This window comes from Otolemur garnettii, unplaced genomic scaffold (genome assembly GCF_000181295.1).
Source record: "Otolemur garnettii isolate 467f Iridium unplaced genomic scaffold, OtoGar3 scaffold00034, whole genome shotgun sequence".
In the NCBI taxonomy this organism is placed as follows: Eukaryota; Metazoa; Chordata; class Mammalia; order Primates; family Galagidae; genus Otolemur; species Otolemur garnettii.
Genome location: NW_003852429.1, coordinates 4306952 through 4331647, shown reverse-complemented (window position 1 = coordinate 4331647; position 24696 = coordinate 4306952). Strand labels below are relative to the sequence as shown.

At 40.9% G+C, this 24696-nt stretch overlaps 1 protein-coding gene across 1 annotated transcript in view; it reads right to left on the bottom strand.

Moving 5' to 3' along the window:
- Positions 1 to 1978: 1978 nt before the first annotated feature.
- The window catches only part of GPC6 (glypican 6), a 1125082-nt gene continuing 1102364 nt past the window's right edge, over positions 1979 to 24696 (bottom strand). Inside the window, exons 7-9 of the mRNA XM_003789574.2 lie at positions 24186 to 24322; positions 10358 to 10533; positions 1979 to 6381 (exon numbers count right to left, since the gene is read on the bottom strand). Of these exons, the coding sequence (XP_003789622.1) occupies positions 6179 to 6381; positions 10358 to 10533; positions 24186 to 24322 (516 nt within the window). The 3' untranslated portion in view covers positions 1979 to 6178. The remainder of the gene's footprint in view (positions 6382 to 10357; positions 10534 to 24185; positions 24323 to 24696) is intronic.

Below are 24696 nucleotides of genomic sequence, written 5' to 3'. Positions count from 1 at the left end.
CTCCACAGTGGGTATCTGCTTTGTCATTTACTGGGCAGGAAATAGCCTAGTTAAGGTATCTTTCCAGGCCTTGCCATAGGCTCTCCTATGGCCATTATTCCTAAGTGTTCACAGACCTAGCAGGGGTGTTTGTAAGCTGTATCCCTAACAGGCAGAGTTCTAGGAAAAGCAGGAAACGTGCTCAGCTAAGAAATTTAGCAGCAGCTGGTTTAAAGGCAAACTAGCTGACTTTTCTTTGTTCTGACTCACTCAGCTTACTTTTCAATTTTTCACTTTTTCGGGGGGTGTTTTCCCCTGCCAAGAATGGGGTCTTTGGTCCCCATTCTGCCTGCACTATGTGAATCATCTTGTCCATTTGTTTACTTATGTGCTGTTTATAACTGACCAAGAGTGGAAACTTTGCTGTTTTGCTCTTATACCCAAAACTGTGTCTGGCACCTGCTAAGTATTCATTATGTATCTTCTGAAAGAATGGGCAATTGCCAAAGTCAAATTTTCGTTTTAATTTAAAAAATCCACAGATGCTTATTCCTATTGAAGAGGAGTTTATTCAAGCTAAATATTTTTCTGTTCTCTTGTACCCAGTTTGCGAGTCTTCTTTCTGCTTCTCTCCAATCTTGAGCACTCACAGAGTAAAATGTCTATTTTCTTGCTCTGCCTTCTGCTTTGAGGTATATAAGAGCATGAGCTCATTAAACAGGCTACACAGTGTTCCTGGCCTAGGTAGGCATCTAATTCCTCCCGGCTTTGCTGTGTGACCCATTTACAAGCCAACAAAATATGTATGGCCACATGTTGAAACGAGCAATAGATGTGTTTATGGAATGGAAATGGCTCTGCACTAAATCAGTTGTCAGTGTTGGCTCAAATAGACTTAAACGTGTGGCTACATCTTTCTAGCTCTCAAGATACAAACGGCACTTCATCCCCATTTGCTATTCTACAAGTTGGATTTTTAAAATCAATGTCATTTTGTTACACATATTCGTGCGTATAGCTTAACTATATCTCACCCAGCTCATCTATCCATAGAGCTTATTAAAATAAATATTGCTGTTGCCTGATAAAAAGTTGCTTGTGGTTTATTTTTTTCCCCAAAAGCACTTGGATGTTTGTCTTTCCCAACAAATTGGTTTTGGTTTAGTTCCAAATAATATTTGTTACATTCTGCTTTTATAGATGGAGTTATCCTAATGTTAATTGTTTTGTAAAAATCACTTTTCTTAATAAAAACCAAAATAGTAATCATGTAAGCTAAATTATAGTATTCTTTACAGTTAAATGCTATATTTGTGACACCTTTATTTATATGAGTTCTTTTCTTTAAAAGAGCATTCTTGAAATAAGCAATGTATTTGTAATAATCATGGTTAACTGCACTGGGGCATGAGTAATTTTCAACTGGCGTTTTTTCACAGCCAGGGAGGTGGCCCTTTGAGCGGGATTTGTACAGAGTAGGAGCTCATTAATATTTGTTAAATTAATCTTTAGCAGGTTATACAATATTTAGCATGCCTCAGAGCATGGCAACATTTCAGAAGTATAAAAATCAATGCAATTGGCTGCACTTAGAAATTACTAGTCTTTTCACACACGACCTTATTTTTCTCACCTATTTATAAGGTATTGACACCAGTGCTCAAGCCATTACATTTTCCTCTGTGAAAAAAACCAGTACAAAAGAAGAGAGAGACAGGAATGAATTAAGGAATTATTTATTCCTTAGTGCGGTTAACCGTGATTATTTCCATATACATTTGGGAAGCTGTAAAATGTTCTAAAGTTCTAATAGTTCTTGGGTTAAAATACTAGTGTCCTCAGGTCATTGGCCTTGGTTTAATCTATGGGTTTTGTTTTAGTTGTCTCTCTCTCTTTTTTTTCCATATTAAAGCTTCTAAAAAGATCTCATGAAAAAACTTGAAAAAAACTTTGAATTTAGACTATGACAATAATTAAGAAAATGCAGAAAGGGCACTGGTAGATTTTTAAAAACTATTTTAATACAAGATTAATAGCAATTTTCTATCCAAATCAGAAATGAAAAATCTTAACCCAAATTATATTCATTTGACAGTCACATAAAATTTTAGGTTTGATTGGTGCGCACGTTTGTCCTGCACATATAGTATGTATATGCACACAGAGACCTCACTATTATGCCATCCTTAGGGGGTCTTTTCACCGAAGTACCTCCTGACAAGGCAACGTCAAAGATTCCAGTAAATACTCAACTTTGAATGAAGTTCAGAACATCCCCATGCTAAGCTGAGTCCATGCTGTAGCAAACCATGATATAGCAAGTCTCCGGAATGCATACAAATCAATGCTCTATTTGTATCTGTTGACCTAAAACTAAACACTAGCTAATGTCTCTTCCAAGGAGGAACACATTGCACATTTATAAGTTATAGTCTCTTTCACTCTTCTGTTGGCAAAGCTAAACTATCTTTTCTTTTTTGGTCTGTTTTAATTGAAAGTCAGATCTCTTAGTGATTATAAATGAATGAAGAGTTTAAATTTCCTCAAGATTTGGCTAAGCATTTAGCCAAACATTTGCTGATGCTTCTACCTTTAATCAAGCTACCTGATAATTAGCTTTGCAAAGAGAAGCAATAAAAGAGTCATAGCTCAGGAATTTGCTAAGTCGTATTCCTCCTTGGGGACTTTAGTTGGTGTTCAGTCTCTAGCCAAAACATGTATGTAATGGTAAAAGAATTAAAGTAGGCTAATGTCTGCAGCAGGGAATAGAACTTAAAAATCAGGGTTCTGCCTCTAATAATGTCTTTGATGTGTTTTGTTTAAAGAATGTTACTTTCATAATTACTTCTGCTTGTCCATGAATAATTGTGTTTTTCAGCGTAGACAATAATAGTTACTTCTATCCCTTACATTTAAAGCAGGTGATATAAGTTAATGCCATCTGGGTAAATCGCTGTAAGGGAGTCAGGTTTCTGGTGCTTATGTTCTATGATGGCTATAATCAGAGTAGCAAGTCGGCCTTCATTAAAATGACAAGAGGTCATCACAGATGTCCTTCAATACAGAACCACAAGCAGAGCTCTTCTTTATGAATTTGCAATTCATTCTTCTCTGCTAGAGACTTTAGCCTCTGTTTAGCTTTTGCTGTAACATATACAAAGTATAATATATACCAATTACAGACGTGTATTTCTGTTAGAAAAATACATATTATAACTAAAGAACATGTAAATAGAGGCACTTCAATAAGCTAAGTGTTTGCAGTTATGAGCGTCACCCACCAATTTCTAGTGTCTAATTTCAGAGCCCATTCCCCTCTATCCATAACAAAGGTTATGATGTGGTTATGGATGTCAGAGCAAATGAGGGCAGGTCATAAAAAATAAAGGGGCATCCCCCATCACTAGGCTGAAATGAGAAAAATTAATTTGGGGAACAAATTTGAAAATCCTTCCTGAACTGGGGTGACTAGATTAAGTGAAATACTTTAGAGACAAAATAATATTTCTCCCTATTATTAAAGTATTCTGAAAACCATGACAAAGTAGGATGATGACAAAAAGCAAGAAGTACAACTTGAATATTATTTTGACCACATCCATGCAGGGTGACAAATATTGTGGCATCATTAACTGATAGTCATTTCAGCTCTCTGCCTGGCTCATACGCATCACTAAATCTCATCGATATGAATAATAGTGAGAACGAAGGTGTTGAAACAAATGAAGCAGGCGTTTATATATTATCTGTGTGTTTAGTGTGTACAGAACATGGGCTCACATTCAGTAATATAATGTGTATTCATACACATGCACAGAACCTTTCGGGGGGTGAGAGCACAGGAAAACCAAAACATCCTGATCTATTTCATAAATGATTAGTGTGCAGAAATGTTTTTAAAAAGAAAAGACTTGGAGTTTAAAGCCATAAAAACAAGTTTTTACTTCAAATATTGTGGAATATCAAGGTTGATTTAATTTGTATTGCACCTTAATGACTAGAGAAAGACAATACTGATTTCTGAACATACCATGACGTGAGCGACATAAATGATTGGTCCTTCATAGAGGTGTTTGCATGTGTAATTGGGTGATGAGAAGCCGAAGTTTGGCAGTGAAATGGATGGTTTTCTAGAAGTACATAATGCTGACTCAGATTGTTTATTTCAGAAAGGTTCAAATGAAAAGGATGCCATGAAGTCTCTCAGAATCCTACATTTTATATTTCATTAGGCATAAAGTAGCAATAGATGCTTGTAAATACTTTCTGTTTTGCAAAAGTGCTCAAATATACTTAATGCTATTGTGCCGCGTGTGTTCTACTTAAAGTGATGACTAAATCAATAACTAATTTTAATTTTGATGAGAACAGAGATCAAAAACCAGCACTTACGTGTCAATACTGTCAATGAGTTAATTAAAATGTGACTGGCGTATTACGGTGTCTTGAAACGTGACTTTTCCCCGTTCCAGATGCAACATAAAAACCAAGAAACACACGGATAGCCAACTGTATTCATAAAGCCCCATTTTGGTTCATTTTGCTTCTCTCTGTCGGGGCAGCATAGGGCCTGGCTTTGGCAGATTTGGGGGATAGGTGAGGCGGTGACTTTAAACTGGCCTGTTAAGTCATTTGTCCAAGTGCCAAGCAGAAATCCTAGCCCCAAGTTGTTGTACATGAAAGCAATGGTTTTTCATGAATAACATTCTCTACACGTACAGTTTTCATCACCAGTGAAGTCCTCCACACCCATGGTTCGGCCCATGAGCTCGGTATAGTCTGGAGCACCCAGGACAAAAGCACGTTTATGCAAAAAGGGTGTGCCTTGGCAAACTTTTAATAAATGGACAGTTAGATACGTAGAAAGTTCTCTTTCTTGATTCTGGGTGCTCACAGATCACTGAGGAATCCCTTCTCTGAGCAGCGCAAAACAAGAAGAGCTGGTTGACAAAACATTTTTGTTACAAAGGTGTGTCAACCCTGAGCTTGGAATTAAGAAGTTAAAATCTGTGATTTATATATATAGAGATATAAAAATAGATGATCATACTAAGACTAAAAAAGTGAAAGAAATCTCCATGTCAATACTATCTATCTATTCTTTTGTCTTGACTTTTTGTTGTTGTTGTGAGTTATTTTGTAAGAGAATGCCCTTGTGATGAAGAAACCAACTGACACAAAGCAAATAGTTAAAAATGAAAACTTGTGAATGGATCTACTTGTTTATCAACTCATTATAAGAACTCTTATTTGGGGGAGGGTGATGACCAGAGGGCCAGAAACAGCGAGTTAATGTCAAAACTATGAAAAAGCAGATATTGTGTCACGGAAGATTATTTTCCATTGGGACTCTTGAGAAGGATGAACCGAGAAAGGTGTCTGCTAGTAACTGAAGATGAAGGGGGAAAAAAAATCTATGCCAACTGGATACAATGAACAGACATTAAAGGAATTAAGAAAAATGGTGCCATTACTGAAACTGAGATTGGTCAGGGTGAGAGAGCGGTGCTGAGTTGTAATTATTTTTGTTTTTACATTAAAGATAAAATTCTAAATTTAGCATCAATCCCTCCAAACCAATTTGGCATCGTGTGGTTAGAGTACACGAGGACCTCTCCAAGACCATGGTATATTTTCACTACATTTAAAACAAATTCCAAGCTCTCTCCCCATAAGCATTTTATAAACCCAATTTGTCATGGAAAAGCTTACACTGAGAGTTGGCTCTCAATGCCACACTTCTTAGAGTGTTAAAGTTTCTTTATTTTTCCCTCTTGTTTGCTTCTTTGTTGAAAATGTAGTTGTCTTGGGGTTTAGCCTGCTTTCAAGGAAAATTATTTTCTTTCTACCTTTTTTTTTTTAATATGGGAAAAAAAACTCACAACGTGAGATTCCTTTACTTCTGCAGCATAAAAGCAAATGAAGGTAAGAAAATCTCTTGGTACGAAAGATTTGAGTAAGAATTTTCTCTAGAATAAAACAAGGTCCCCATAGATAGCTGAAGGAAAGAGGAAGCAGTTCAGTCTGGCACCGGTACTCTTTGGGAAAACAAAAAAGGAGGCAGATTGCAGTAACTGCTCTCTTCTCATAGAAAACGGTCAGTTTTTGCGGCATGGTCCATCGTCCAAGAGTGTAAGAAAAGAAGTGAATTGGCCATTCAAATAGCTAAAATGCAGTTTCATCAATCAGAAACCCGAGATTATCTGCACAGCCTCTGCAGGGCCAGTGCAGTGCAGGTGAGAGACCACCAGAGCAGGGAGTGGCCGCGCTGGGCTGCGGAAGAGTCCACTTCTCTCCTGTCAGGATCCACTGCGGGGGCCTCTGTGGTGACAAACTCAAACTCCGTGGGACAGACGTCATCCATGCACCCACTGCCACTTCCTGAGCCACTGGATTCATCACCTGTTGTGGAAAGATTGAAAAAGAAAATCAGATCTCAAATCAGAAACAAGGACAGATAAAGAACCCAATGGATAAGGGCAGGGGCAGCCCCTAACACACCCCAACTGGTTTGTTTTGAGCGGGCAGGTTTGTGATGAGTGGGTGGACTGAATAGAAATACATCCTTGTCATGGAGTGTTAATTGGGATCCAAGCTATACACCCCTAGGAATGTGAACCCCGAGTCTGGATGGAGGCCATGACTGCCATATTGTTATTAGGAAGATATTTCTTCTTTTGCCCAATGTTTAAATTACTTAAAGTAATTCTATTCTTTGCTTTTTGTACCTCAGAACCATTTGTTCTCAGCAAGCTCAGCCAGCCTCTCCCTTTAAATAAGGGGAGGTTGACAAACTACAGCCTGTTGCTTGTTTTTGTATGGCCCATAAGAACCTAAGAATGGTTTTTATATTTTTAAGTGTTTAAAAAAAAATCAAATGGAGAACAATATTTTGTGACACATAAAAAATGTATACAGGCAATCCCCGGGTTATAAACCCAATAGGTTCTGTAGGTTTGTTCCTAAATTAAACTTGTATGTAAGTTGGAATAGTTACCTTTACCTATTACCTGTGAGAGCCTCCATTCTTAAGTGCGAGTTATAAGTTGGATGTTTGTAACTTGGGGACTACTGCATGTGAAATTCAAATTTCAGTGTCCATACATGAAGTATTTTGGGAACCCAGCCACGCCTGTTCATGTACATATTAGCACCTTGCATCAACAGTGTGGAGTAGTTGAACCGAGACAGGATGGACCTCAAAGCCTAACGTGTTTACTATCTGACCCTTTATGGAAAAGGCTGGCCACTTTTTCCTTGAAATCAATGCCCAGGTACCCAGACGGTATGTCATCTCAGCGTGGTGTCTTTTCTCTCTGCCCACTGGCCTTCTTGGCCTGCTCTGTGCCCACTTGGGGATGGTAGAGACTGGGGATAGGCTGTTCAGTTCTACATCTCTAAGGCCTTCAGTGGTCCCTGGCAATCAGCAGGTGTTCAATAAACACTTGTTAAATAAATAAATGTATCTTGGGTAGTTTACTCCACTCCTGTCAATTTGCTTGTCTAAACAAATACAGACAATAACAAGTAACCTCCAGGTAGTGTGTGAGGACAACTCTGTAACACAGGCCATCTCTATGAACAGGCCACTTGCCCAGAGCTGTCACTGATACCTGATAGAAAAAAACAGCCAAGATGACCTAGTTTTTTTCATCTGCTATTTTTTATTTAAATGGACTAGTGTGAGCCAGTTAACCACACAGAGGCTCCACTTTCTCACCTGTGAAAATGAGAGTATTAGTATCTATTTCATGGAATTGTTATGAGGAATGTTCCTGGAAGGGCCCAAGAAACTGTAAGCTTTGTAAGAACATTTGCTATCTCTCTCGTTTGCTCAATGATTCCAACCAACAGCCCTCAGCTCCTATCTGCTGGCCTCAAGTGGGGATACCAGGTCAAGCTCCTCCTGAGAGACTAGTGCCCTCTTGGCTGCTGGACACTCCTTAGGTAAAGCTGGGTCAATTCGGGGACTCTTCCAAGGCCCTCTTTCATGAAAAGACACACAGTTGGAGAATGAGCATAATTTTTTTAAAGAAGCCATTTCAATACTGGATAAGATCACTTAAATACACTATTCTAGGTTTTCAACATTTTTCCTGATTTATCTTTAATGGCCTTTACAAGGAGGGAAACACTCATTAATTAAATTCAGAGTTATCAGAATTGCTAAGGGGATTGTTCTGACCACTGGCATCATGAACGAGGAGGAATACAACTTTTACAAAGGTATTATTAAAATGATTTAGAATATTAAAAATGCAAGAAGCAAATAATGACAGGAGATTTTGGCTGGGTAAAAAAAGGTCCCCATTTCTTTCTGAAAAAGAATCTCAAATACAAGTATTTAGGGTTGGGATGTGTAACTTAGAAAATGTGAGAAGCAGTAAGAGTGCTGGTGGCTATAAGAGCTGATAATGGTTGTATGACAGATACCAAGCAGTAGAGGGTGAAATTTGGTACTTGGGTTAGAGCTAAAATATGCACTTAATCGTTGTTGATTTTATTTTCTTTTGAGGGGAAATGAAGCAAGATCTCTGCTTCCTCGACATTGCCTGAGCTTTGCAGATTGACCCATATATAACCTCTTTAGGTCAGAAAGGACAGAGAAATAGCCAAGGCCAACATCAACTGATTCCTACATACTTCAAATCATTCATTACAACAGTCACTCTCTAGATAATAAGGCATTTTGTTAAACAAAGAAGAAAGAATGGATAAAATGGGAGGAGTGAGGTTAAGCACCAGAAAGAGGAAAGCAACAGGGGCCAAAACCTTGTGCAATGTTCTTTTCTGAAGAGGAAATGAGTTTAACTGAAAGGAACAGAGATAATGGGATGATCTGGAGGAATTTTACAGCAGAGAAGTCTGGGTTGGTAATTATCCTGTGTCTCGAAAATTAATGTTTTGAGTTATTTAAGATAGAAGAAAGCACAAGTCATCTAAGGTTTAGCCATCAGTGTACTGAGTTGTCCCCTGCAGACAACTCAGTAGGTTGATGACTAAGCTTGAGATGACTTGGTGTCTTCCATCTGTAACTTGTTTCTTTCTGTCTCATTAATCTAAGCGCACAGTGTCATCTTTTGCTTCAGTGACCAAATTACAGAATCTTTGGTAACTTTACATCTTATGTTCAAGAATTCTTTTCCTTGAAACTCTGTAGAAGTACACACTTTTAAGAAGCAACAACAATAAAAACAAATAAAAAAAGCCCAACAATTAAAAAAACCTTGAAGTTAGGCATATTGAAATGACTCAGACAAAACTCAAATACAGTTAGTTTCATATCAGTGTTTACTTAAGAGTCTTTCAAGTCATTTCTGATGCTACTGTGATCCTTACAAAAATAGCCATGTGTAGCACTGAATTGGCATTTTATTTCTTTCAGTATTTCAGACAAAAATGTTTACGGTTTGTGTATGTGCATGATTGAGCGATTGGGTAGGGAGGGAATGATACAGTTGAGCCCACTCACTACCCACCAGATACTATGTGTATTCATTTAAGTATTGCCCCAAAGAAGACTCTCAGCAGCCTTTGGGGCAGTGATGCTTCCATTCTATAGAAGAGGAATCTCGAACTCTAGAAGTATTGTGTTCAAGACCCCAGTTCAGGAGGGATTCTAGCCCAGACTTGTTTAAGCCATCTGTAGACCATTCTTCTTTTGGTACATAGAGGGAAAGGGGGCCGGAGTTTGGGGTAGATGAAAATGGTCATGGGGAAAGGAGAAAGTAAAAACATTACTTAATTCCTTTATCATTAATAGATCAACTGGTAGATGAATCTCAATTTCAGCTTTGGTGTGGCTGAACGTAGTCTACTTCCTTAAGACCAGTTATGATTTTAGTAACATTCCAAGTTTCCAAGATCAGAGATTTCTGTCCACAAGATTACAAAAAGCTTCAGAGATTGAAGAGGAATGAGACACAATCAAAGGGGCCTTCTGCTCTTGAAGAAAGACTACTGGCTTGGCTAGGAGTGGTAGATTACCCCTGTAATCCTAGCACTCTGGGAGGATGAGGTGGGTGGATTGCTTTAGCTCTGGAGTTTGAGACCAACCTGAGCAAGAGTGAGACCTCTTATCTACTAAAGACAGAAAAATTGAGGCAAGAGGATCTCTTGAGCCCAACAGTTTGAGGTTGCTATGAGCTATGATGATGTCATGGCTTTCTAAACCCAGGGTGACAGAGTGAGATTCTGTCTCAAAAAAACCCCCAAAAACAAAAAAATGAAACACACAAGATATTCACGTAACAAAAACATTTGTAACCCTTTACTATTCTGAAATAATAAATCTTCTTAAAAAAGAAAAACTATGGTCTGATATTCTATAACCATATTCCCCTCTGGAAGTCACTGGCACTGGTAAGGATTTTCTTACTTGTGTCCTGAAAATTGACGTCATTGCCATTGTATGCGTTTTTCAGTTTGTTGGTCATCACACGGAGAGCCATGATCTGTTGTCTGATGAAAGTGTCAGGCCTTGTGATGTCCACGTCCACCTCGGGATTGTTGATCTGGTTGGTCAACCCATCATTCATAATCTCAGGCAAGTATCTGCAAGGCAGGGAGGGAGAGAACAGGTAAGGGCGGTGTAGCAGAGAACTCAAAACCAGCTTCTGCCACTCTGCCTTCAACAGTGAGCCAACACACCCAGCCAAAACCAGACTTATTTCCTGGAGAAAATGGCAAGTGGTAAAAATAAGCAATAAATTTTCTCCAGAGGGAGATGTGGATAAAATGGCTTTAGACTACCTTTTTCAATGGCACCAAATTCTTAGGTAGGCCTGCCTTCAAGTTAATGCTAATTTGGGGACCTACAGAAACCATTACCTCAAATGAGCTACTTTTTCTCCCTCCACCACAAAGGTCAAGTTGAAGACTGGATAGTTTCTTTAGTTCTCCTGCTAATTTTGGTAGCAAGAATTGCACTCATTAATTACGTATAATCTGAGAGAATTCTCTGCTGTTTCTTAACTGAAGAGGCCCTACTTCAGATTTTAATGAGAAGAAACTTCTGTATATTAAAAAAAAAATCTCTGGGACATTTTAGAAGTAACTAGTGATTATCAGAATGATTGAAGTATCTATTAGAGTTTTATTTTATAATAGAATCTTGGGTCTAATTCAGTAGACTCACCAACGTTCAGTAAAACAGAAGGGTAAAACCTAACGGCTCTGAGCACAACATCAGAAGATGCTGGGTGTATTTAGACAAGCAGAGGCTAAAGACCTCAGAAACACACTTGGGGCCCTCTCTGAATCCTTCTCCATATCCTGACTTGTCCATTCCCTTCTCTCCTCCCAGCTTCTCATACCTGCCTCCTTTCTTCCCTATGTCCTGAGTTCCTGACTGAGTACAGGGACTGAGGCTACTACAGCCTCAATCTGACTTCCCCATTCCCTTCTTTCTCATTGACTGTGCCCTGCTAATCCAGTTTGGTGACTTTTCATGAAACATAACTCTCACTAATTATAATGCTTTTCTTTTTGGAAATCTTTTGAGTATAGTAGCAAATGAGCACTTATTCAATGCCAGGCACTGTGTGAGGAACTTAACATGCATTTTTAAAGTCAGCTCATCAGCAAATTCAGGAGATAGGTATTCATTTATCCCTATTTTACAAAATGGGAAACTAAGGCTTAGTGAGGATGAGCAAATCAGGGAACCAACAGATGGCAAAACTGTGATGTAAAATAAGCCCTATCTGGCTCCAGAGCCCCAAACACTGCCCTAAACCGCCTGGTGGGTTGTAAACTACAGTTCACACTCACAGCTCAGCAGTCAAACCTACTTCCAGCCACTGCAACTTCCTTATGCTGTAATACTCTGTACAAAGGACCCTCCTTATCTTACAGAATCTATTCCGTGTATCCATTTCATGGTTGCATCACCCACAGATTTTCCTCGTCTGTGATGCCCTCTCATCAATAGCCTTAAAAACCCAGGCCTTGCCTCCCTTTCTCCTCAAGACATTTCCCAGCTTTCAGGGATCTGCCCAGCCTTTTGTAGGGCCGCCTGGTTCAGTTGGGCATTTTGTGCACTGTACAAAGTCACACCTCCAAATGCAAAGAGTGACTTGGCACTAAAGTCTAGCCTCATTTCCATGGTCACCAAGCCACATCCCTATAGGGCCCCATTCTCCAAAAGAGAATGTTCTTTTCTGGTAATCTATTTCTTTTCTTTTTGGTAATCTTTTTATGTTAGAACATTTCAGTACATATAAAAGTAGAGACAACAACATAATAAACCCCATGTACCCATCTGGGTGTCTTTTACTAATTCCTACAAAGGTGCTATATTTTTCTGTGTCCTGGTAAGAAACAGATGGCACACCAGAGATGAAAAAAAGAGAGTTTAAAGAAGAGACTATTTATAAAGGTGTGGACCATTTAAAGGGAACCAGCACAGAGAGGTGACGTGCCCTGGGGTCATGTGGGATAAGGAGAACACCAAGAACACACAAGACCTGAAAGCAGGGAAAGGCACCAAAGACAAACCCAGGCTGTCATGGAGGGAGCCAGGGGCAGGTAGCCTGACCCCTCTAGCCCCACCTCCTGACCTCTGCCTGCTGCCTCCAATTGGTTGAACCCAACAGGAAGGTGGCAGGCAAGGGACCCCACTGATACAGCTCTTAGGGTCCTCTTCCGGGGCAGAGGCCAAGGTGGACATCCAGCACTGGCTTTCTACAGGCTGCCTAACTGCCACGACTATTATACTCCCGCCACTTGTGCTACTGTTGCTTGAGAGCTGAAAAAGCATCCTTTTCTGTACTGCATTATTCCCACTGACATATCCTTATGCTTAAAGTTCTTCCCTTTCCAGCAAGTCCTCTTCCAGGTTCTGGAAGCCAAAGGCTTCAGTCATCAGCCTCCAAGAGAAGAACCACACAGAGAAACTTTGATGTTTAAGCCATTTTTCAGATATTGGCTCTTCTGCATGATGTATTTGTATATGAATTGGTTTACCCATTTTAAATCAGACATCCCCTGCATAAGCAGTGTGCCTCTATCTATATCCTAAACAAAATCGATTTCATGAAGTTCACTAAATAATGAATCATAAAACACACAGAGTGTGCTGCAAATTTTTTTCCACGAAGCTGCAAGTATTTACTGCCCTAAAAACTAGAAATTTAAAAAAGCTATGGAATCATATCTTTTTGTTGTAAAATGTAACTCCTGTCCTGCCTTTTAATATATATCTTCTATATAAATAAATTTTCATTTGATTCTGAGATTGTCTTCTGGTGTAACTCCTAGAATATGACATTGGACTGATGGTTATTGACATGCAATTATATGTGCCAGGCTCCGTGAACTCGACCTAATCACGAAAGCCCTTTGGAATAAGCAATAGCAGGTGCAGGGCGTCCTGTGCTGACACAGGAGCTGAGAGGAGCTGAAAGGTGACAGTTGATTCTGATGTTACTTCTCTACATTTTGGAAAATGATTCCTGCGGCTGTACCTTTGCTGAGTCAGAGGCAGGCATTGTTTCTTTCAGATGCTGTGTGCCAGCTGAGACTCATTTATCAGAAGCTCACTGCGATAGCTTACATGGGGATGTTGCCCCTGGGAGTCTGAACATCCAGGAACAATAAGAGACTGCCAAGTAAACCCAGCCTCTAACTGCGCCTGCTGATGCTCAGCCACTTACAATAAAAACAAGTAACAATGCACCCGTGTCCTCAAAAACCTTTTCTCCTTTCAGTGTAGTCAAAGGGTGACTCTGGAGATAATGTGGAAACTTAAACCTAAAACAGCTGAAAAAGAATATGGCCCTTTTGCAAAGGTAGAGCCCGAGGATCCATCTGTGGAAGACCATTGTGTAGCCTGAAGGGTCTGTGAAAGCCCGTGCAGCTCTAGGACCTCATGACCTATTTATTTGTTGTCTCTCATATTTGGTCTCTTTACAAAGTGCTCATGTCCTGCAAGGACAGACACATCTCTGAGCCCACAGTGCTCTTCCTTCAGCAGAGTTTGCACAGCCCTCAGACTTGGCAGCTTTCTATCTTTGCATCATCATATCTCTTGGAGACATACAAGGAGAATCGTGGCACAGATGGCCCAGGTTAAGGCTGGGTAGAGCAGGGAGAACCCAGAAATGAAGACAAACTGGAGAGCTGAACAGGGATGTCATGGTTTGCCAATGCTCCATGCTATGGTGTGGTAAGTGAGTGGCAGCCATAAGCAGCAAGCATCATGTCTCCATTTTGGTTACCTTCATTTCTGCAAGAGCATGGCTAGGAGCTAAATCTTTGGCAGTTTTGCAGAATTATTTTTCTCAACCTCTAATTTCATATCGTTAACGTAGACTTCCTTGATTACATCTAAATATTATGGCTAATTATGGTCAATTAGAGTGGAAGAGGCCTGTGGAAATTTAGGAGGTGGGAGGACTGATACATTCAACCTTGTGGACGGCCGCAGGCCCTCACTACCAGAGTCAGGTGACAGTCAGCTTCTGTCACTTGAGAGACATTAAACATGACTTGTCCCTGCAGGGATTTCCAATTGGCCAATCACAGCACCTGCCATTCTCAGCAGAATCATTCCTTATAGTTGTGCCAAGGCTTCCAGAAAGACCCTATTGAGGCAGAAAGACCCTATTGAGGTATGAATGTGCTTGCTGGGAGCAGAGGCACATTAACTTCTCAGTGTTCAGTATTGCTCATCATCATATTGTGTTGTTCTGCTGTAAGCCCTGCATATCGGGAGAGGGACACACATTCTTAAGACTGAATGTATTTGAAAGCCAGTGGATGTCTGAGATGTGTGCCTGAAGGAGTTTTTATGAATCCAAATGGGAGCTGAGGCATGAATAGGGGAGATAGGATGCCTAAGTGCTGGCCTGGATTTCTTTTTAAAGTTCTAATACTTCCTCAGACTGATCATCTCCCAAGAAACAATTAGAAAAGTGAGGTGAGAGTACTTTCAATACTATTTGTTGCCACAAATGAGCTCCATTCAATACTCATCTCTACAGTAATTTCTAATTCTAAGCTATATATTTATTCTGCTTCAGTAGGTTTAAAAGTTTAACTCATCTAAGTACATATAATGCTAATATGCTCCAAAATTCCTCTGTGCTGTTTCAAAATTTGAAAATTTCCAAATGTTTTTACTTCAACATGTTAGTTAGCAGGAATTCATCTGATATGAAACAAGGCTAATTATAGTCCTCATTTATCCTGCTTAATGTGAATTAGTGCATTTTGATGGAAAAATATTAATGTGCTTGTGGGCTATAGACTCAGACCCCACTGGGAAGATAACACAATGTATAGGACATTCACTGTGGTGATTCTTTAAACTTAAAAAAAATTTGAATTCTGAAATACATGTGGTTTCAAATAAGGAATTACAAACCTATTGTGTCAGTAATCTCTTTTAGAAATGTTCTTAAAATCTAAGTCTTAAATTTTATATACATTAGGATAGCTATTATTTACAACAAACAAATGAAACATTACAATTGTTGTTGAAGATGTACAGAAATTGGAACCCTGTGTTCTGATGGTGGGGATATAAAATGGTTCAGCTGCTATAGAAAACAGCATGGCAATTCCTCAAAAAAATTAATAATAGAATTACTGTAAGATCCAGCCATTGTGCTTCTGGGCATATACTCAAAATAATTAAAGGTAAGGAATTGAGCAGATATTTGTATACTTCTGTTCATAGCAGCATTATTCATAGTAGTGAAAAGGTGAGAACTAGGGATTGATGGATGCACAGATAAACAAAATGTGGGATAAACATACAATGGGAATATTATTCAGCTTTAAAAAAACAAAATTCAGACACATATGAAAATGTGGATGAAGTCTGAGGATATTATTCTAAGCAAAGTCAGTTACAAAAAGACAAATATTGGGTGGCTCCTGTAGCTCAAAGGAGTAGGGCACTGGCCCCATATGCTGGAGGTGGCGGATTCAAACCTGGCCCCAAAAAAAAAAAAAAAAAAGGTAAATATTATATGATTCTGCTTACATATTACAAGTTAAATTCATAGAAATTAGAAGCATAGTTTCTAGGCCTGGGGAGAAAAAGGAAAAGGAAAACAGATTTTCGGTTTATTAAGATGTGTAAGTTCTGTGGGTAGATGGTGGTAATTGTTGTACAGCCACTATAGTTGTTATAGAACTATGGAGATAAGACAATTTAGTTCATGAACTCATCCTAGAAAAAGTGATAGATTCCTCACTGCTGAATCACCTTTTAAGTAATCCTATTGGGAATCTATTCACTGACACTGGTACCCAGTCCACCAAAAGCAATTTTGTAAGTCTTTTTCTGGAATGGCCATTGGAGCTATTCTTGTACAGCATCCAAAATTGTACAAAAGTAATAATGAACACCAAATACCACTCTGCAAGACACCACCATATGTCCACATGAACACAGCTGTGAGACACAGATATACCAAGGTTATGAAACCTTACCGAGTTGTTTGTATAGTGCCGCCAACATAAGTGCAAGGTGGAAAGTTTATAAACTTGTCAGACTTTGTACACTGTAAAATGGCTAAAATAGTAAATTTTATATTTGCTATATTTACCACAATTTATAAAGTTTAGGTTTACAGTGTTACTTTTGTAAACTTACTGATACCACATATACACGACTGTTTTCCCTTTCCATTTTTCTTGAAGGAAAGTAGTATTACTCAAAGCTTTAAGCAGATTTATAAATCCTTTAAGACTGTTAAACTAGAGTTGTCTGAAGCCTTGGAAACTTCAGGCACTCAGATAAGGTCAAAGGAACGTGAACTGAGTGTGACCTGGGGCATCTGAGACCTTTCTGGGACCCATGGTGGGACTGTGCACCAACCATCTAGCTACTTTACATCCTTTTTTCACTGTGGGATTCTAATGAAAATTAAGTGATTAACATGGTTGCCCCAGATGCCAACTGTTCCTTAGGAGTAGCTGACAGCAGCAGAATCTGGTGTTTTAAAGCTAAAATTCACGTACAGAAGGATGATTTGCCGTGGCTGTCCTCCAGCTGGGAAATGGTTTGGGAACTCTTTTGGAGGACACTCAGCTCATGAGTTACAATAGTGAGCAGAAGTTAAACTCTTTAATGTGGCCTCATAATTCACTGACAGGAGTTCTCTAACCTATCTTTTCTTGATAGCCAACTACATAGTGGGTAGGAGAAAACACCCCTGAGCCAGTTTTCAGGGTTGCTGAGTTGTGGGCCAAACAACATGCTCCCTTCTTCCCATTTGGAGCCATCTCTGCCCAACATAGCTTCCTCTCCCCCAGGACAGTCAGGAATACTTCATGGGTATCCCCCCACACACACCATGGATGAAGGGAGCAGGAAGGGAAGGGAGCATTTTTAGAGTGCCAGGTTTGAAAGTTGCCAGTTCTTTTCTTAGAATTCCCACCTTCCCAAGGTATTTGGCTTGGTATCCATTTGATATTTCACAGTCCTTTAAAACACAGCTAGAGTGCTTTGGGACATACTCTGCAATCAGACTAAAACAATATCTTCTTCCAGACTGCTGAGTCACAATCTTTGCCAGATTCCTCCTCATCACACATCATCTCTTCCTCCTTCCATCTGCCTGGACTTATCCACTTCTAACTTGCGATTTCTTTTGGTTAGCTAATCTGCACGGTGGCTGGTGCAAGTGACTGATCTATTTGCTAGATTTTTGTACTTTTCCTATTTCTTACAATTTACTGTGTTTGCCTCCTGGCCTTGGGAAGGATTTCCTTGGGGACACAATATTTCTGTGAGGATCAGATGCTTTGAAAAACAGCAGAGGCTCCCTGCAAAAGCCACATTTCCAAGGGGTCCAATTAATTTTGCCTGTCAGCCAGCTCCTTGATAGCCTCCTCCCAGAGGTATTTTAAAGGAAGGACACAGTGATAGTTAAACACTGGCTTACAGGGAGCACAATTGAAAAGTATTTTTTTTTTTTGGTGCCAGTTTTATAGGAAAGAGGAAGGAGTCTGCAAATGACTGACTCAAGAACCCTGAAGACTGGAAATAATTTTATTTCCCCTCTGCTAACCCAGGTGCCAGTGGGACCTGGCTCTCAGACTTTCATCTTTTCTGCCCCGGCTCATTATCTCTCAGACTCTCCTTTCCTTTTTAATCCCTGTGAGTTTAGAAAAAGACCCCCTTTTAGGGTCTAGAAGAAGTTGCTGATGATGTTGTTTAATATGGCTATGTTCTAAAAAATCCAGAATCAGCTTCCAGAGGAGCAAAACTGTAAGGGCCTATGGGAACACCACCAGGGCTTTCTTTTTTCTTCTGCTGCCTGGCACAGTTCTAACCTGTATGCTCTGACCACATGGAAGTTTTATTTCCGTCACAACCTATGTGTTCCTGCCTCCCAAATAATCATTCTTTTCTAGCTGCTTTGTAGACAGCTCATTCCGGCCACTGACTGCCCAGAATGCCCTCCTCCGGGGTGACTGATGACTGCAAACGTCCTCCTAGGGCCTCCAGCTTCACCCCAGGAACTTTGGGAGGCCTAGATTTGTAACCTGAACCACAACTCTTTAATTTTTTTCCCTTTGGCCTTCTAGATGATTATCGATTTTCTTCTGTAACTTACTATCTTCCTTTCAATTCCTATTTATCTGAGGTGAGGCACAGTGTTGCTGTACCCGCACCCATTTACCCCTGAGAAGTCGTTCAGGTAAGTGACAAATGGCAAGAGGAGGAGTCACACCTGCAGACTCACTCTCCTTCCAGTGGACTGGCTGCCTGTCTCAGGTGATAGACACTGCCCGGAACTCTAAGAAAAATCTGTTATTAGCTTTTCTGACTGGTAGGCTGTGATTCTGAATACTAATTGCGGCAAACTGTATGTCTGTGTGTCTCCCAAGTCCATATGGTGAAACCTGCATTCTCAATGGGATAATATTTGGACATGGGGCCTTTGGGAGGTGATTAGGGTTTAATAAGGTCATGTTGGATTGAGTAGAGTTCCCATGATGGAGTAAGTGCCTTTAACAGAGGAAAGGGCCACAGAGTGCGTTCTCTCGTGATCTTTCTCTCTCTCTCCCTGCCTAGCGAGGATGAAGTAATAAGACAGCCAGCCTTAAGCCAGGAAGAGAGCACTCACAAGAACCCAACCTGCTGCTATCCTGGTTTTGGACTTTCCGGCATCCACAACTGTGAGAAATAGATTTCTGCTATTTCACCTGCTGTTTCCATGGTATTTTTGTTCCAGCACCCAGAGCTATGACACTAATCAAATCAAATATTGGGCAAGGATTTGAAGTCTTTGTCCTTGCCACTCATCACAGTAGCACCATTTGAGACCAGAGGTTTGTGTGGATGCTGTCCTCCTGTGTGGACGCTGTCCTGAAAGCTGGGCTGAATGCCCTGATACCTGTGTGATGTCTAAGCAATTCATTGTTGGGATGCCTTCACCCTTGCCTGTACCCTGCTGTCCTTAGTGGGCAGCATTGCAAGTAAGCCATGTGACCTCCCAGCCCATACTGCTGCTGCTGCTTTTAATATAAGTAAAATTCCATTAAAAGAAACATCAAGGATATCTGTGAAGGCATCAAGAAACTAAAAAAAAAAATTGTAACATTCTTCCTGAGGCCTGTGTGTGGACTGGAAAAGGGATTATCTTACTTGTGAATAGGGCCCGACAGTCGGGCTGCCCAACAAAAACACAGGACTTCCACTTACACCTGAATTTCAGATGAATGACTAATCTTTTAAGTTTGTTCCCTTTGTTGTCCTGTATTTTTATGTGCTAAATCCAGCAACACTGCCTGAGAGCCTTCCTACCCAGTGTGGTCCTTGATCAGCAGTAATCGCATCACCTAGAGGCTTGTTAGAAATGCAGATGTCTCTGTCATCTTGGGCTGCTACAACAAAAACCATAACCTGGGTGGCTGAAACAACACAAATTTATTTCTCACAAGTCTAGGGCCCAGGGTATCCAAGACCAAGACGCTAGCAGACCCTGTGTCTGCTGAGGGCTCTGTCCCTGGTTTGCAGGCGGTCTCCTTCCTACTGTGTCACCACGTGACAGAGAGATCATCTCTCTCGTGTTTGTTTTTATAAGGGCATTAATTCTATTCATGATGGCTCCACCCTCGAGACCCAATTATTTCCAAAAGGCCATTCCTCCAAAGACCATTACATTAGGGGTTAGGATTTCAACAAAGAAATTTGGGGGGAAGGGCACAAGCACCAAATCAGAATCTGTATCTTAAATAAGGACTTAGCCTATATATACACTAAGGTTTGAGAAGGGCTGTTTTTGGATTTACAAACTGTTTTCACAAATATTATCTTCACATTGTCTTAGGAGGTTTGCAAGGAAAGAGGGGAAAGCAGAGAAAATATTCCCTTAACCACCTCGTCTCATTGTCAGAATGAAGATTTAAATGCTGATTGGGTCACTGGTCACCCCTGTAATATTCTCCCAGCAAAGGGTACAGATCCTCCTACCTCACCTCCTGTTCTCAGACCTGCTTAGTGACAGAGGCAGAGGTGGATGATGGTGCAATGAGTGGGGGGACTTGGGACAAAAGTGGGTCCAGAACTTTGGGGGGTCCCTGCTCCCTGCTCACACACTTTTGACCTTGGTCTCAACACTATAGGCTATACCCTGTGGCCACCATATCTCTTGTATCCTTTTCTCTTTAAGATATCCTCAAGTTCAACAGGTATCATTAATTTAATAACAGCTTTTTGGGAAAATAAGAAATCACTGGAGTAAATGGACATAGTGACTGTAAGAGTTATTTTGATTTCAGGATCATTAAAAATAGAAAGAGGTATTATCTGAATCAAGGAAAAAACTGTAACATTCCTCCTGAGGCTTGTGTGACTGAAAAGGGGATTATCTCACCTGTGAATAGGGCCTGACAGCCGGGCTGCCAGACAAAGTCACAGGACTGCCCAGACTGAGACAGTAAGTCTGGGGTAGAATCTGAGTGAGATCCTGCATTTCTAACAAGCTTCCAGGACCAGGTGATGTGATTACTACACAGGAAAAGGACCAGGACCCATACTTTGGAGTAGGATTCATAGCAAAGAGCTATGGAGAAGGAGCCAGAAAGTAAACAGGAAAAATATGGCTGATGGAGACCTGCTTGACCAAACACTTTGGACAGAAGGCTTCGTGGGAGGGGCCAGCAGAAGAATGTGGCTCCAGGACTCCTCTGGGAGAAACCAACAGAGGAGGTGATGTCTGGTCTGCTGGAGAACTCAGCACACAGGTGTGAGTTTGTATCCTCTGGGCATGACAATCTCTACTGAGCATCTCTGTTCTGTATCTATTTATACTTGTGGATAGATTTGTTTTTAAAATAAAGATTCTGGTTGTTTTATTTGACATAGGTGATGAGGATAACTGTTTTTTTTTTTTCTATCTATGTTTTTACTTTTTACAACCATTCCTAAAAATGTAAAAAGGCCTATCTTCTTAAAACTCATACTTCAAAAGTGGGGAAAAAAATTATCCACATGATAAACTGACTCTTCAACTTACAAGACAGTTCAGCAGAATTTCTTTTCCTGTCTTTTTTTTTTTTTTTGAGACAGAGCCTCTGATTCCGTTGCCCCAGGCTAGAGTGCCGAGGTATTAGCTTAGCTCACAGCAACCTCAAACTCCTGGGCTCAAGCAATCCTCCTGCCTCAGCCTCCCTAGTAGCTGGGATTACAGGTGCCCACCATAATGCCCAGCTACTTTTTCTATTTTTGGTAGAGATGGGGTCTCACTCTTGGTTAGGCTGGTCTCTAACTCCTGAGCTCAAGTGGTCATCTGGCCTCAGCCTCTTAGATGGGTAGGGTCACAAGTGTGAGCCATTGTGCCTGGCTAGTTCCAAAGAATTTCTTTAAGTGAAAACTTCTCTTATGTGTGTCTAGATCCATTAAAATTTGGAAGAAAGTGTCAATTAAATTTAATTCAAGTCATTATTGATGATCTATTTAGTTTGCTAATGTATATAAATTTATATTATTAAGATTCCCTGTCAGTAGAAGAATGTTAAAAAGGAACTAAAGAAAACTACGAAATTATAATTGTTCAAATGAACCACAAATATCTGACAATCTCATATTTTATAATACACTAATTATGTAATAAAAGATACACTACATTACATTCAATTCTGGAAAATTCCTACATGTTATTTTATGGCACTGAACTTGAAGATACCTATAGAAAGAGCGTAAACTCATCCAATGGCTTCCCATTGATCTCAAGGTACAATTCAATTCTGATCCCTGAGAACTGATCCAGGTGTTTCTGGATCTCTGTGGTCCTTTTCTAAATCTGCAGCCCGGCACTATGGTACCTGAAGTTCACAAATGCACTGTCTCTACTCCAGCCACTGAACGTTTTCATGTGTTGATCCCATTTGATCTTACAGACCCCAATCCACAGAGCCTTGCACGGAGCCTGGGACAGAGAGAAAGCTTAACCAGGCTGCTGAGGGACTGGCTCACTGGATGCACACTGCAGAACTGTTCATTTGCTCTCCTAACTTGGAGGACCATATAGTTGCTGTTTATTTATTTGCAGTTTTTGGCGGGGGCTGGGTTTGAACCCACCACCTCTGGTATATGGGGTTGGCGCCCTACTCCTTTGAGCCACAGGTGCCCCCCCCCAGCTGCTATTTATTTAAAAAGGAGGGTAATGCTATTGAAACAAAAACATACTGAGCTAGGACTTGAGAGAGCTTTTGTTAATGGGGCAACAACTCTAAGTTTAATGGTCTTTATCTTCCCCATTCGCTTTCCTGGAGTTTCATCCCTTCCCCTAACCTTTCCCACAACCATTTTCCAGATTTCCTTCTGTAAGAAACTGTATGTGCCCAGATACCCAGTAATCTGCGTGACTGTCCCAGGGAATGCGGTTCAAAACGCAGCCTTCCTTTTAGCTGAGGCTGAAAGGTAAACACAGATGGGCAGCAGAACGGCTCAAAAACATCAAGCGTTTTATTCATTAGACCATCTGATCACCCCTACAGCGCCTTTCCTTAGAGTTGTTAGGAAAAGAAACATCAGACCCTGTTAATTCACAGCTGAATCTGCTGACCAAAGGTCTCCAAGTTAAAAAAGCCAGACACAAAATATTAAGTTATTTTGGGGTCACATGTTAATATCATGATCAAATTCCTTCTCATAATCTAAGATTTGGGTATGGATATTTTGGGCAACTTGAAACGGTTAGGGCTCTTTCTGGAGGTATCTTGTGTTTCCCTGGTGAAGATCTTCGTGGTACGGGTGATGATACCATTAGCAACAGATACTGAAAAATACAGCTTCGTACCTGAAGTCCTAGGTAACAAATCACACCGATATGTGCCCCACTCTGACCCCTGGCTTAACTTTGGCAGTTTCTCCTGAACGTAATAAGCACGTCCCTTCTTGTCCTTTCATCACAGCTGTTCCCACCGCCCACTGAGGCCCCGGCATAGACGCCCCTCTGAGTTCTCCACCTGCTGGCCAATCCCCAACAACTCCTCGAGTCCAATTTACCAGCTGCTTTGCCTACTGATGAGGGCGCCAGCAGATTCCTCTCCTCCTGTCCTGCCCTGCTCGCCAATTTCCAATCAGTTTCCCCGTCCAGCTTCTCCACCCTATGAACACCCAGGCCAAGCCTGTTTCTGAGCTGAACTCAGCAATTCCCTAGCAAGTGGCTGCAGCTTAGTCCACAGACCAGAATGAGGACAACAGCCATCTCTTGTCAGGAGATTCCGATGGGACTTCCTGTTGGAACTCTTCCCCTGTGTCACTCAGACATTTTCCTTTAGCTTCCCAATGAACATTTCAATTCTTTATTTTTTTTTTCCCCTTGAGGGGTGAAAACAAAATTACAGTTTAATTTTCTTTTTCCTCTTTTACTCATGAAGAAACAAAGAGAATCCTGATATTGATAAAAAGAGCCTTGGTATCTTAAATTCACCAAGCAAACATAAAGGTTTTGTGATCTCAAGGTATCTGTAACCTGGCATCTGTCACCATGCCTCCATCCTCATCCAGAGGCGAGACATTCAAGCAAGGATTCCACGCTTAGTGGCACCTTGAGAGGAAGTGCTCCCGGGTACCCATCAAACCTGTCACTCTCAACAGCTGGTGCTGAGGGATGACGAGCCCCTCCACCCTCCGGGGCTTTTTGCATCAACAGTTCTGCAGAGCTGTGCAGGGAGAGGCTTCCAGGGTGGGACGCGCCATTCCCCCACCCTCGTGACCGGAGGGTCAGCCTCACCTGGCCTTGCTGTGCCCGTTCCAGCACTGCTCCTCGTTGGACGTCCCTGCCGTCACGCTCTCGTCCTTGCAGATGGTGTAGGGTAACGCCGACCAGACCTTTTTAGAGAGCTTCAATTTCTCTTTTATGTCGGTGACCTGACCAAGAAACCAAGGAAAGTGAGTGTACGTCCTTCTCAGGCTCTGTCCATTTCTACACAATGGACACAGGTGAAGGTTATAGTACCTGGGATGTGACCAGCGCTAACTGGGTCAGTGTTCGGGGGGAGACAGGTGCTATGGAAAAGCCTCTTTTCTGGTTGTTTTTTTGCAGCTTTTGGCCAGGGCTGGGTTTGAACCTGCCATCTCTGGCGTATGGGGCCAGCACCCTACTCCTTTGAGCCACAGGCACCGCCCTGGAAAAGCCTCTTTTCTTTCCCGCAATCTTCCCCGAGCAGAGAGTTCTCAGGTAGTTGGCTTTTTGATTTTCATCTTTTCTATCCTTCAGTCCTTTGAATTAAAAACGTAGGAAG